At 42.2% G+C, this 14,525-nt stretch overlaps 1 protein-coding gene and 1 long non-coding RNA gene across 9 annotated transcripts; one reads left to right on the top strand and one right to left on the bottom strand.

Annotated features, from left to right (window-relative positions):
- The first annotated feature begins 573 nt into the window (after positions 1-573).
- On the top strand, positions 574-14,150 carry LOC122412831 (putative ferric-chelate reductase 1 homolog). 8 transcript variants are annotated; one of them, XM_043422735.1, is made up of 13 exons: positions 1,326-1,337; positions 2,625-2,709; positions 3,311-3,654; positions 3,976-4,067; positions 4,315-4,501; positions 4,820-5,017; positions 10,710-10,805; positions 11,130-11,286; positions 11,506-11,732; positions 11,901-12,141; positions 12,361-12,473; positions 12,599-12,712; positions 12,807-14,150. In XM_043422735.1, the coding sequence occupies exons 2-13, from the start codon at positions 2,670-2,672 to the stop codon at positions 12,945-12,947; spliced, it is 1,950 nt and encodes a 649-aa protein (XP_043278670.1). In that variant the 5' UTR covers positions 1,326-1,337; positions 2,625-2,669; the 3' UTR covers positions 12,948-14,150. The 8 variants fall into 8 exon arrangements, with proteins under 8 accessions (XP_043278671.1, XP_043278675.1, XP_043278672.1 ...); XM_043422736.1 differs by lacking the exons at positions 1,326-1,337; positions 2,625-2,709 and adding an exon at positions 574-670; XM_043422740.1 differs by lacking the exons at positions 1,326-1,337; positions 2,625-2,709 and adding an exon at positions 872-977.
- LOC122412833 (uncharacterized) lies at positions 11,461-13,371 on the bottom strand. Its single transcript, XR_006261438.1, has 2 exons — positions 13,256-13,371; positions 11,461-12,910 (listed from the first exon to the last, which is right to left on the bottom strand). It is a non-coding gene; the product is annotated as an uncharacterized lncRNA (long non-coding RNA).
- Positions 14,151-14,525: the final 375 nt, after the last annotated feature.

The following is a 14,525-nucleotide window of genomic DNA, read 5'->3' as shown; positions in this document are numbered from 1 at the left end:
TCTCCGATACCTCCTACAATAACATTCTGTATATTTTACTTACAGGGCTCAAAATAATTGCATGCATAATGAGTAGGTCTTGTAAAAGTTTTCGAGAAATATGATTATAATTCGGCAAGAATAAGATGAAATAAGGAGGTTAATAAACGGGGAACAAAATAAATGGCCACTACAAAAATGCTCAACGATATCTATAAAAAAAAATTTCAACAGAGAAATCATTGATCCAATTTCGGGTAGACAGAATTTGCTCGAATTACCACCTATTTTTTTCTTTATTTAACACAGAATATCCTTATATTTGTGATCATAATCATTTTCCTTGAATACGGCGAAGGAAATGTTTCATTTCCGGGTGTTTATTCAGTAATTTGTAACCTTACGAACAACGCAAATTGTTTTTTTTTATCTCCGAGTAATTATCTGTAAATTTAAGAAAAAAATGGATTATCGAATTTAGGGCGGCCATGACAACCGCTATACCCCGTTCCGCGTTCCCGGAGAAGTGGCGCCACGCGAGTGCGGTCATTTGTCGTACTTTTGTTTTGAGCAGCGGTCCGAAATGCGGAGAGGTGGCGGGCTCGACTGCGTGTCCGAGGCCTCAGGGAAAATCAAAGGGGCCTTGATTCGGCGGCCTATGGAGAGTAGTGGGGAAGATGCTTGCGCATGTGTAAGTAATAGGAAGCCAGAATCACCTGTAGCTTCGATATTTATATATAAACGCGTGTGTACAAACATTTATATGCTGGTACGGATATGTGAGATACCGAGAAAGGCATCTTTGTATCATTGACATGCTGAGATTGTATTATGGGACGCACACGAATGCGAAAAGGGGAAAAGAGAGGGAAAGAATGCCTTTCAACTCTTGACGGAGCGTGGCGTGTTTCGTGTTTTCCCCGGTATTTCAGAGTACAGTCTTCCTCTGTCAAGGTGTGGTTCTCGAAATCCTTGTTGTTTTCCTGCAACCGAGTACGGTGCGTGGCGTTCACTTGTCGTGCGAGTATCTCGCCTACGATACGTTCCTCTATATTGTGTATATATATATATATATGTATATATAACGAAATACTGGAAAAATGTGTATATGAGAAACATCGATCAATGGCCGCGTTGTGTTGTGTCGGTTTCAAAGAGACCAATTTGTGAAAGTTCTCTTACTCTTCGTAGGCTCTGTAATTATCGCCAGTAACGTTACTTTTAGTTTCCTCGTCACGTATAAATTCAAGTGTGAAGAAAACGCGCCATTTTGATTGGTCCTTTCCGCGAGTGCCTCGACAATTTTTCGAATACACAGTGGTTTTCTTTTCCAAGTTTTTGTTTTCTTCGAGAGTCAAGTTAGTATATTTCACGTCGGAATGTTGTAATTACGATTCGCTGAAATCTCGTTAAATCTGGGAACGCTTCGCGGGAATTTTCTTATAGGAGCCGAGTACAATAAACGTTTTTGCGAATTCTTGTGTGTTTGTTTGTTTTTTTGAGCTCGTCGTCTGCCACGGTAGAAAACGTTGGTGAGTTCCAAGTTCGTTTATCAGGAAATAAAAATCCGATACGCGTGGCTCAGTTTCGAATCAATGGTTCGAAGTTTTTATTTTTTAAAAATACAAGTTTTGAGCTTTATTCGTCATGGACCCACGAAGCGTTGTCGTGCGAGGTAATCGGCAAAGCACAGTGGGGATTCCCCGTGTGTTTTTGCTCTCCGAATCATCACTCATCGCATGCGTTGCCCATTACGCAGAGCTGAGCCATTTTCAATGGAACTCTTCGTATGAATTCCATATCGTATAATTGCAAGCGAACGTAAATTAGCACAATTTCGGGTCTGTTGTCGTTTATCGTCATCAACAAATAAACAATTGGAAACGATCATTTTCAAAAGTATTTTTCCTAGACTGAAAAATTATGTAGTGGCAAATGTGATCGATTCGAAGTGACCGAAATCCATGGCGGTAGGTTGAAACGGTGAGCACAGCAGGCCGGGTGGTATGTAAACGTTTTCCAAGGCCCCGGTATACGAGGTCAATTATGACCTCCATAGTTGGAATAGTTGTGGGCACCTAAACAAGTTGAGAGAGCGAGAGAAAGAGAGTGTCTGTACGCGGCTCACTTGCGAGAATAATGCGCGGCGCGACATGTATGAATACGCATGTGTATGGTGCGATTAAGTATGTATGAGTTTAGCGCGCGTCAAGAAACCGATCGCTGACTCGGCCATTTGATCCGTTGAGTCATTTGGCGCTGCTGGCCTTGTCGTAATTCCGAGGGGAGAGGACGAGCAAAAAGAAAGATTATTTTCACGCACGTTGCGTTCACTGCGCTTCATTCCCTGCCGTAATAGCACGGAAATGAGATAAAACGACTCGATTCTCACGATTTTTTTCACTTGGTTCGGAAAAATTTTTAACGACGCGAGCAAAAGAGGCAAAAGACAGAACGTAACGATCGATTATACATCGACGGAATAATGAAAATAATTGTTGAGAGTGTCACAACGAATGTTGAAATATCGCTGAATGCGTAATAGTACCCGTGTCGATGATTGGCAGATTCGACGATAGCTCGTACCTTTTATGCAGCCGTGACCACTGTTCGTGTCACATAATTTTTTCTCGTTTAACAATTAGCGAGTCAATGCCATTTTTTTCAACTTTCGTCCACCGCTATTCGAGATGTCACACGTGTCATTGAAACAATGCTCGGTCGCACGGGGTATGCATATGTTATTGTTGTGCAGAGTATGTGGAAAAAAATGAGGAGTGGCAAGCAGTGAGGAGTTGACAATCTATATATATATAGCCATAGAAACATGGAGTCCGTGTGAAATGAGCACATTCTCCGGGCATTCAAATTCAACTTTGCCATCGTTCAAATTACACGTAAATTTGAACATTTCTGAATGTAACATTCCTTAAGCAGAAAGCCCCAAAAAATCTACTTGCCGATCCACCTCGAAAATACAATTACAAAAATGCGTTTTTTTTTCAATAATGACTCTTTCGAATCGTTCTCCGAAGAAGTGCAAAATAAAACTGTCACGTGAGACCGATGGAATATTTGTTTTGTTTTTTATCGACACAAGAATGTCGAGGAATTCGTCGAAACAGTAAAATATTTAGATTACGGGTCTGTTTCGAACGAATCGATATTTCCTCGCGATCCGACACTGTCGTCCCGCCGCGAAGAATATTTAACGAATTCCGGAAATGAGGCGAAACCTAATTTAACGACTACGATTTTTAGACAGGTAATTTTTCCTTGGTAAACTCGAAAGAAACTTGTCTGACGTACATTCCTCGGGAATATGTTGCAGGGAACCTGTCAGAAGTTGAGAAGATGAGGCCACTGCTGGTAACGAGCTGTGCGCTCTTGTTGATAAACTTGGCCAACGGCTACCCGAGTGGCGCACCAGGTAGCGCATGCTCGAGTTTGGTTCCTCGACACCCCGGTGGCTCGGTACAAGCCTCGTACCCGCCGTATCAAGTGTTAGCGGCTGCCGGTCAGGGCAGAATCCGGTTGACCCTTGGCAGCCCCCAAGGTCTCCCTTACGAGGGTTTCATCCTCGTCGCGAGGGACACACAAACTGGCGAATACGTCGGAGAGTTCGCTAACTTGCCGGAAGGCGCGCAGTATCTGGAGTGCACGCCGGGCTTGCGGGTAATGTTTCCAAAGATTCGAATTCAAATTTTTTCATGAAAGAAACATTGAAGATACAACATTTTTGTAACTTTTGATAAAATCTCTAGAAAATATTGGCTCCGTAAGTTCATTTTGACGGGCAAATTAGAAAACGAATTTTCGTCAAAAAAATGCTGTAAAACAACTAACGCGAAGTTCGATTTTCAATGGCCCTCGAACGTTTGAAAATGTGCAAAAATGTAGTTGCACGCCTGAATAATTATTCGCCGTTCGAAGAAAAATTCATAAACAATCGACTAAAGTATGTTGATTCTCATTTCTCGATGGCGCAATTAATAGAATGCCGTGACTCATACGGACAAGCAGAAAAAGCAGAATCTCGAGTTCGAGTGGGAAGCTCCGAACGAGTACGAAGGCACCATCATATTCAAGCAAGTATCAAGTGTCAATAAAATCGAAACTCGTGAATGAAGCACGATATTTATGCCTCCCATTCAATTTTCGAGACCGATAAATACACGGAAATAAAAATTACACGATTTTCAATCTTTTTACTCGAATTTCCAATGATTTTATTTGTTATTATTTCGATCAATAACCGTGCGTCCATCGAGAGCTCCCTCGCAATCCTTCATTTATTGATCTCTTCTAACATTATTTTTATTTGTCACCCTCCAGCTCAACTTTTCTGCAAGATTACGAAACTTATTGGGTCGGCATTGAATCCCCAAGAATAACGGTTCTCCGAGGATCCATCGAAGTCATGTCCACGACCCCGCTTCCTGGCGGTAATGGATTCTCCGTGTCCAATCCAGCGACCCCCTCTTATTTCGACCAAGAACGTATCGGACAACGACCAGTAGCGGTGAATTTTTGTTGCTTCTTTACGCGTTCAACTCTGTGAGGCTCCTCGAGACTCTTCAAAAAAATTATTAACATTTTCCTGAGAAAAGGCAGTATTTGAAAACGAGGAAAATATCGCGTTTCCATTTTTTCCCAATTATTTTTGTGATGTTTTTGTTAAAAAATCAGTCTTCGTATCGTTTGTCAACGAGAATTGACAAAGCGCAAATTATTTATTAACGCCATTCGATAAAGCCGTTCGGAAATTTCACCGAAAAATGATTTTTACTCGACTATTCGGAAAATAAATAATTTTTCCGTCTTTTCTTTGGATTGCCAGGAGGATTCCAAGGACGACGTGTTCTACGATGGCTGCGGGGAAACAAAAAATTGTTTGGGTTCCAGCCCGGGCTGCTTGAGGAGCAAGGACTGCATCGCCGTCGTTTCCGTCCTTGTTCGCGGCGAAGAATATATTTTTGAGCTTATGACCCAACAGGGAAAATGGGTCGGCGTCGGGCTTTCCAACGACAGCAAAATGGTCAGTCGATTTCCCGTTTTTTTTTCGTCCTCCTTTTCCTTCACTTTGCCCCAAATTCACTTATTTTTCGTGCCAGATTTATGAATCGTATATAGGTTTAAATAATTTAATCTTTATTTAAACTTGTGATAATTGAAATTTTATTTTAAAGAAGAAAGTAACATGGGGTCATACAATAGGTTGCGACGTTCTTGTTTCGGCATTTCGCCCTTCAACTGACTCCTCAAGCGCACGCACACGCACGCTATCCCCTCTCTGCAGCGAGCTCACGCCACCGACCGTGCTGCCGCTTTCTCGGAAACTTCGGCCTGTTAACCGTCGCATCGTTCGTAGAATATTGCAAAAATACAAATAAAAAAATGTATATGCCTACAGTCGGCTATCCTGACTGTTGTACGGCTCGGACAAACAAAGGAAATTAAAAATGGAAAAGAATACATAGTCAGGAACGTTTTGCTTATACTAATTCGCTTTCTGACGCATACATACATTACTGTTGGATGTACGGTTTCATCTGATCGGTGGCTATCACTCCAGTATACGGCAACTGGGTGAGTTCGAACCCTTCGATGTCGGTAACAACGCAACGATCGGAATCCAGTACTTTCTTTACGATGTATGGGCCTTTAAATTTCGGAATAAGCTTTTTGTTACTACCGGCGGTAGTATCAACATTTCGGATCATGACATAGTCACCTTCGCTATAAGAAGTCGCTTTTTTGTGTCGTTGATTATAATAACGCTCGTTTGCCTCCTGACTTTTACAAATTTTCATAGAAGCTGCTTCTCGCATCGAGGCAAGATCACGCTCGTTATTCGAATACGACTCCAAAATCGATCGAAGATTGTCATTAATCTCGTGAACTTGGTCAACCCCGAACAATAGCTTACTTGGTGTCTCGCCAGTCGACCTACACACGGTATTGTTGATCGCAAATTCAACCTTTTCTAATACTTGGTCCCATTTGCTCGGACTATCGCAAAGTTTCGAAATCATAGGAGTAATCACACGATTAAATCGCTCTACCTGTCCGTTTGCGCGTGGCGTGGCAACGGCTACCAATACATGTTTGATGGATTTGTCGTTTACAAATTCTCGGAATTGATCGGACGTAAACGCGGTTCCGCGATCGCTAATGATTCGCTTCGGGTTACTATACGCCCGAAAATAACTTCGCAAATGTTTTATTGTTTCTTCCGACGTCGTAGATTTACATGGATACATTTTGATAAACTTCGTAAAAGCGTCGACAATCGACAGAATGTGTCGGTAACCACGTCCGGTTTTCTCCAACGGACCTAAATGATCCACATGAATCGTCTGAAACGGCATTTTGTCTTTCTCTATGCTATGCAAGAGACCTTCCGCTTTGCCACTCATGGGCGAAAATTCGATGCAACGCAAACAGTTCGCAATATACGCCTTCACCTTCTCCCTGAGCTGCGGGAACCAGTAGACTTTCGTAATACTATCGATTACCTTGTCAATGCCAACGTGACCAATATCGTCATGACACGTTCGAATAACATTGTCTTCCATACTCGATGGTACATAGAACAATAGTTTCTCGTTTCTGCTTTTACGGTACACGAGACCGTCTCGAATTTCGTAGAATTTATCTTCGGCTTTCTCGACTCTATCGCGGATTTTCCTAATTTCGTCATCGCGATCTTGTTGAATTGACAACGTCTGCTCGAATGAATTTGCCTCTAAGACAAGAATACTATGGCAGCGTGACAACGCGTCGACGTGCGCCATTCGCGAACCAGGCCGATGAACTATTTCGTAATCGTAATTTTCCAAGAACAAGGCCCAACGCGAAATTCGTGGATTGATCGTCTTTTTGCTCAACGTGAGACGAAAACTATCACAATCGGTGACGATCCGAAATTTAATACCAGCGAGGTAGATGTGGAAACGTTTGATCGCGTACACTGCAGCGAGACACTCAAGTTCAAAGCTGTGGTATTTCGCTTCCGTCAGCGTCGTTCGCTTACTAAAGTAAAATACCGGCCTAAATACTTTGTCACTCTGTCTTTGCAATAATATCGCTCCGTAGCCGTTCGCACTCGCATCACAATGTAATTCAGTTTCCAGATGCGGTGAAAAAATCGCTAATATCGGCTCGGAAGACAATGCTCGCTTCAGTTTATCGAAAACTCCGAGTTCCTCCGCTCCGAATTTAAACGCAACATCTTTTTTTATAAGATCATACAGAGGTTTCGCAATTATTGAGAAATTCGGTATAAATCTTCTGAAATAACTCGCTAGACTAACGAATCGATGCAACTCCTTTGTGTTTCGCGGAACTGGATAGTTCAATACGGAATCGACGTTATCTTTACTCGGACGAATACCGTGCTCGTTAATCAAATACCCCAAGTACGTTATTTCTTTCCGCGCGAAAAAACATTTATCGAGTCGAAACTTCAATCGGTGCTTCCTAGCCGTCTCGAATACCTCTTTAAGAATTTCTAAATGCTCGTCGAGATTTTGGGTGGCTATTAAAATATCGTCAAGATACAGCAAAACTTTATTCTCACGGATCAATTCTCTGAAAACCCCGTTAACAAACCGTTGAAATACGCGTGGTGCGTTTGTCAACCCGAAGGGCATTCGCTGGTACTCAAATTGTCCGAACGGCGTCACGAACGAAGTATATTTTATTGAGCACTCGGACATCTTCACGTGATAAAACCCATTCTTCAGATCAAGACTAGTAAAATACTTTTTATCTTTTAAACGGTCAAGGTGATCGTCGATCAATGGCGCTGGAAAATTATCTTTTACCGTGATTTTGTTTAATTCGCGATAATCAACGCAAAGTCTTATTTCGTCGTTTTTCTTTCGCACGAGCACGATCGGGCTAGCATACGGCGACGCGCTTGGTCTAATCGTACCGTCTTTCAACAAATCGTCGAGGATGCTTTTGACCTTTTCCCCATCCGAAGCTGCCAAACGTCTCGGTCGAAAAGTAATTGGTTGCTCATTTTTCAAAGTAATTACCATTTCCGGTTCTGGCTCTTTCTCGTCAGAACCCCATCTCGCAATGTACTCGGACTCGTACAAATTTTTTAATTTTTCCGATGCCTCGAATCCTATTTCTGGATCGATATTCAATTGCTCGCTAACAAGATGCGGTGACTCGATATAATTAACCATCATTAACTGCGCGGGAAAACCAATCTCTTCCGGAGAGTCGTTTCTTCTCGCGATTTTAATATTCTCGTCTAGTTCAACTCTAATCAACGGATTTTTTGAAAAATCACGCCCGAGCAGCGCAACACACGACATTGTCTCCTTCGGAACTATTAAAAATCGAATTTCCAAATCGATACCTTCGACTTTCACGATTCTTGTAAATGTACCCAACACGTTCACGACTGACTTATTTACGCCGCAAAAATTATTACCGTTCGGCGGTACAGGTTCGCGCAAATTAATCGGAACATATTCGCTTCTTATCAAACTTACCGGCGATCCAGGATCAACTACAGCGCTTACAGAATGAATTCGCTTGCCGACTTCTGCGTCGTCAACCGAAAAGCTAACCTGAACGTAGTACGGATCGCTGACGCTTATGGGCTCGACTAAATTCATTGTATTCGCTGGCGCAGACTTCGTCTCTTCTTCTTGGCAATCCTTCCTTTGATGACTCGTTGACCCGCATTTGTAGCAAGAACCCTTCGTCCGCTTCGGTTTCGGGCAGTCGGGAGCAAGATGCCCAGACTCGTTGCAATTGTAGCACCTCAGTGCTCTCCGCCGCGACGTTGATTTCTCGTTCTCTGATTTCGAAGTTTCTTTCGACGACGATGACTTTTCCTTCTCCGACGACGAACTCTCCTTCTCGTCTTTCGCGGGTTTCCCGTCTTTTTTCCACTTCGATTCTCGATCGAACGCTTTCTTCGGTTGCAGCGTTACCTTTTCGAACGCTTCAAGCAAATCCCCCTGCGTCTTAAATCGCATAATTCGTGCTTGAGATTGTAGATTTGCGTCGTTTATACCGTCGATAATGTAATCGATTATCTCGTCCTCCTCGATCGGCACACGATTCGCAAGGATCACTTTATCGTGATAATAATCACCAAATTGTTCGCTCGGTTGCCATTGTCGTTGCTCGAACTTTTTACGAAGCACTAATTTTGTTTGTCGATGGTCAAACATTTTTTTCATCTCTCTCAACAAATCTTCGATGGGTAATATGAGATGATTCGGCTTCGAATGGAACCATTCAAGAGCGCGTCCTTTCAACTTCGAACTAATTAAAATTCGTGACGAATTATCGTCCAACTCATACGTCGCTCGTAGTAAGGATAATTGTTGCTCCCATCTCCAAAAGGAACCTTCGCTGCCGTCAAATTCACTCAAAAGATCCCGAACAGCTCTTACGCTGTCGTTTGTTGACATCGAGCTTCGTCCCGTGCGACTATCGCTTACCTCCGTGTTATTGCTCGGTGTACGTCCCGACCTTGCAATAGCCAACTCTCGCTGAAGTAATGCTCGTTCTCGTCGCAACAAATCATTTTCTCGACGAATCAACTCGTCCTCGGTCGACGGGCCTCCATCGTGCACTTGAGCAGTTGTTCCGATGACTTCTCGGCGATCTTCGTCGTGTTCCTCGATCTCGCTAACCAACCTCGCCCGCTCCTCGTTCAGGCGTTCCCATATTCCCGCGTCGAAATCCGTCAGACGCAATATCAATTCGGCTTTCGTGCCTCCGATCAACAAATTATTTTCACGAAGAATGTCTTTCAGTTCGGCAACTGTGTATTCATCCGGCTCTTTAGCAGCCATCTCGGTACACTCGCAGCCCGGTGCGATCGCTCACTCGCCGCAACAAACAAAATGTTCTCGCACACAGCAGCGCGACGCTTTCCTTCTAAATCGAAAATCTCTCTCGAGATTCAAAGTCACGAGCTTCGCTAAACGTCTTTAAACGTTAAATTTTCGTAATGATAAACGCAAATTTCGCAGAGAAAAAAAATAGTTTGTCACGATTCGCACACAGCGATTACCCGTATCGATCGCGATTTCGAATAATTTGCACACAGCAGAAATTATTCTATATCGAACACGACTACGATCTCGGTAATTATCGATCAAAATCCAAAAGAAACATGCGCGGCACACAGCGCGACAATAATTCAGCTCGACCGGACGCGAATAACACGCGGTGAACTCTCGATACTTTCACGTTTTGTTCTGTAATAAAACACTTCTAATTTTGCATTTTATCACCCTATCCCACTTCTGAACTATAGGTTTAAATAATTTAATCTTTATTTAAACTTGTGATAATTGAAATTTTATTTTAAAGAAGAAAGTAACATGGGGTCATACAATAGGTTGCGACGTTCTTGTTTCGGCATTTCGCCCTTCAACTGACTCCTCAAGCGCACGCACACGCACGCTATCCCCTCTCTGCAGCGAGCTCACGCCACCGACCGTGCTGCCGCTTTCTCGGAAACTTCGGCCTGTTAACCGTCGCATCGTTCGTAGAATATTGCAAAAATACAAATAAAAAAATGTATATGCCTACACGTATGTATTTTCAAATCCGCTCGTACTCTCGAGCACGATGAAACCAAACGTTTGGGGCTCCGCGAATTACGATAAAAGTCGTGTAATAATGATTTTTTCTCCACACCGAAGCACTTAACCCTTGAACTTTCATTTTTTTTTATTCAACAGGGCGACGATCAGGTTGTCGAGTGTACGAACGAGGGCGGTACAGTTGGCCTCTACATGTCGGAAAACATTGATAAGAGAAATACGAGAATTGGAATCGTGAGTTATGAAATCATGTTTATGAATTTTTCACATTAGCCGATTGAGACAACGCATGAACTGGCAAACGAGCCGAATTTTGCATCAACCTGTCGTTCGACCTTCTTGAGACGATTCCTGGAGAGGTTTTCGATTGATTTACAATAGTTCTTGAGATATTAAATTTTCCATTTCGCCCACGAGTTTTTTTTGAGTATTTTCAATAAAAAATCAGGTTTGTGCAATGTTTGGATTTTTTCTTATCGTTTCTCAGTTGTTGCAATTCTTTTTATTTGTACTCCAACTTGAAAAACGATTGATTAATTCTTGTTATTTTCCTCGTAGCCTGACGGGGCGGTCAGAATGCTCGAGAGTTCAATCCGCGATGACGTAATAAGGTGTAAATTTGTTAGAAACAGAGAGACCCGAGTCCAAGGTCGTTTGTACGATCTCTCGAGAGAGCCGTACAATTTATTGTTGGGCGCTGGATCGCAGCTCAAAGGTGAAGTACGAGCCTCCGAATCATGGTCCCGCAATAAAATTACTGCGAATTGACGACAAAAATGGGAAACTGAAATCTTGTCAATCGATATTTTGGATTTGTCAGTTGCACACAAGAAACTTGTCGCGTTAGAAGGGGGGGAATTGAAATTAATGACAAAATCCACATAAAAGCTCGGTCTAATGGAATTTTAATGGACGAATGTATAAATTACGACAGCTCAAGGAATCGGGTATCACGACATCATAAAAACGGCATCGGCCCAAGCCAAGATGCTCTCGGACGTTGGAGAATTGAAGGCGGCGAGCGATCTCTACATTCGAATTCACGGTGGTTTGATGCTCGCTTCTTGGATTGGCACAGCATCCATCGGGATTCTTCTCGCCCGATATTATAAACAGACCTGGGTGAATTCTCCCATTTGTGGCAAGGATCAATGGTTCACTGTGAGTTATAACTAAATATAAATAATTCTTCAGCACGAATGCGATTGGAAGTAATGATTAATTCCACGTCCCGATCGCTCGAATATTATTTCTATTCGCTAAAAAAAAAAAAAAACTCGTATCGCGTCAGTACTCAGATTTTCATACAATTATTTGCACGAAACGCAGTGGCACAGATTTTTCATGCTAGCGACTTGGTCGATGACGCTAGCATCGTTTGTCTTGATATTCGTTGAGATTGGTGAATGGAGTACGGAAACGATTCACGCGTCGCTCGGCGTCGCGACGACGCTTCTTTGCTTCATTCAGCCATTTATGGCTGCGATGAGGCCTCATCCCGGTGCTCCCAAGAGATCCCTCTTCAACTGGTTCCACTGGTTCGTTGGAAATGCAGCGCATATCTGTGCCGGTAAGATTCTCCCCTCTCATCTCATGCTCGATCATCATTTATTCATCGAATGGCCATCAAAGTTTCCATTTTCATGTAACGAACAACCGCACTCACGAAAATGTCATAACCGGAGTATTTCTATTAATTGAAACGATGATTCGAGCACAATCCCGACCCAATCCATAAGTCAGTGCTATCAATAATCGACGATACGAATTTAATGATTATTTTTTCCAGTCGTCGCTATTTTCTTCGCTGTAAGAATGACCAAGGCCAACTTGCCCGAGTGGTTCGACTGGATTCTCGTTGCCTACGTTGTTTTCCACGTTCTCAGTCATCTTATACTCACGGTAAATAACAAATATTATTTCGTCACATGCGACCCCGGTTTTTCAATATTTACGTCGCTATCGCGTAATTAACGGATTTCTGGTTCGAGATATAATTTGATCACTGATTCGATTTCCTTGTTCAGTTCGCCGGATGCGCATCCGACAGACAGGATAATTTAAGAATCAACGCTTTCCCCATGAAGGATATGCACACTCGATCTTCCATGGGTCATCCGGACGCGAGACGAGACGCTCCGGTAAGTATAATTTGCGATTTCGAGTTGGTATGAGAATATTTCATCCCCGACAAGCGTTTTTTTGTTCACCACAACTTTTTATTCGTTTACGTAGCACTCGGGTCTGAGGCAAGTGATCTTTGGAATATACGCCTTCGTGATCGTGCTTTTCGCTGCTGTGCTTGTCGTAATAACGGTGTTAGCCCCGATCGAGGACACCTGGAGCAGTTTCACAGACAAAATCGCCAATTATTAAGGATCCCAGTATCGAGATAGAATTATCTTTCACTACTCACCGGACCGCAAAGAAGAATCTCAAATTGAAAGGAAAGAGATTACGAGAATTTGTAGATAAAACGACGCTTGCGTTACGCCGTTATGAAAATAAGCTGAGGAAAACTAACGCGCGAGAATAATCGTTGAAACGATAAAACGTACCATAGAATATCGGGTGCTATCGAAAATTTCGTCTCTCCACTCATTCTCCCTTCCTTTTTTAAAACTCATTTAAATTATCAATTGAGATCCTCGAAATGAAAGTAGCGTGTATAGAAAAATGCATACCATACTAGTGAGTGGAATCGTGGAATAATTAATCGCTCCAGAATTTTATGTTCCATTCGCCCGAATCTCATTTTTTTTAATTTTATACCCCATCCTTTTTCATCCAATTATTTAACCAACTCGCTCGAGCTGAAAAGTCGATAGCATCGGAAACGCATTTTTTTAGTTCGAGATTACTTTGGCCAGTTTTCGAAACTGCTCGCCTTCGTTTCTCCTCTCGAAGGGCAAATGCTGAACGAAAGGAAAATAACATTTCCGACTCATGATGTTGAAATTCTAAATCCACTCGAACGAAAAGGTCAAAGTCAAAAACATCTCGCTTCCTAGAAATGCCCCACATTTGCGCAAATATATATTTACAGACATAATTTTGTCTCATACTCGCCTTTTTACCGTGTACATTTTGTTAATGCGTCACGTGCAAATTGCTCAGAGCTTTACCCGTTCATTTTGTCGCGTTTCCGCGACAATTATTGTTAAACAATCAGAGAATCTCTGAAAAATGTTCAGTCAAAAATCATTACGAGATTATTCGTTTTTCTACGAACGAATTCAACGAATTTAGTGCCTGCCATTTTGGCTTTCCAAAAGCTGACTGAAACTTTTTAATTTTTTAGTACGAACCAATGTTTTCATCGAGCGTGAATAAAAATCGAGGATTTTACGCATAGAATGTAACGCGTTGTGTGGTAACGACAACGAATGTATTTCCGGCGTGTGCGTATTCGTTCCGACGATAAAACAATATAACCGCACGTGAAAATTTATTTATCATTCAATATATAACAAATGATACGGATAAAAATTTATATTTTTCATCAAGTTGCAGTATTAAACAAAGGAAAAGAGTGAAATTGATGAAAAATGTAAAATAAAAAGCTTGTACAACGAGAAATTATTGTGTATTGAAATGTTTGTCCTTGCAGCTGAAATCCATTAGCACGTCACGACGCCGCGATCGAAGGGTCATAAAATTATGATTATTATTAGAAAGTATCGTCGCGTCCAAAGCGAGCGGTGAAGCACAGAGGGTGAGGAAGAAAATAACGTCCTTTTAATTAATTAGAGTTGTGACGCGATGCTCCAACGTCTCTCGACAATAAAATTATATAAATATTTCGTCGTAGAGAATATAAACTTGGCGTGGAGACGCTACCGCGTCTGTCGATTTGCAATTTTGATAAAAAACCCGTGACGTAATAACAATAACGAGGGATTCGTTTGTTGCAGAAATTTCTGATTCAATGATGACACACAAAGCTTCCATTAT

This window comes from Venturia canescens, chromosome 6, assembly GCF_019457755.1.
Source record: "Venturia canescens isolate UGA chromosome 6, ASM1945775v1, whole genome shotgun sequence".
Classification (NCBI taxonomy): Eukaryota; Metazoa; Arthropoda; class Insecta; order Hymenoptera; family Ichneumonidae; genus Venturia; species Venturia canescens.
The sequence above is the reverse complement of the archived record's forward strand: the minus strand, read 5'-3'. Positions and strand labels throughout refer to the sequence as shown.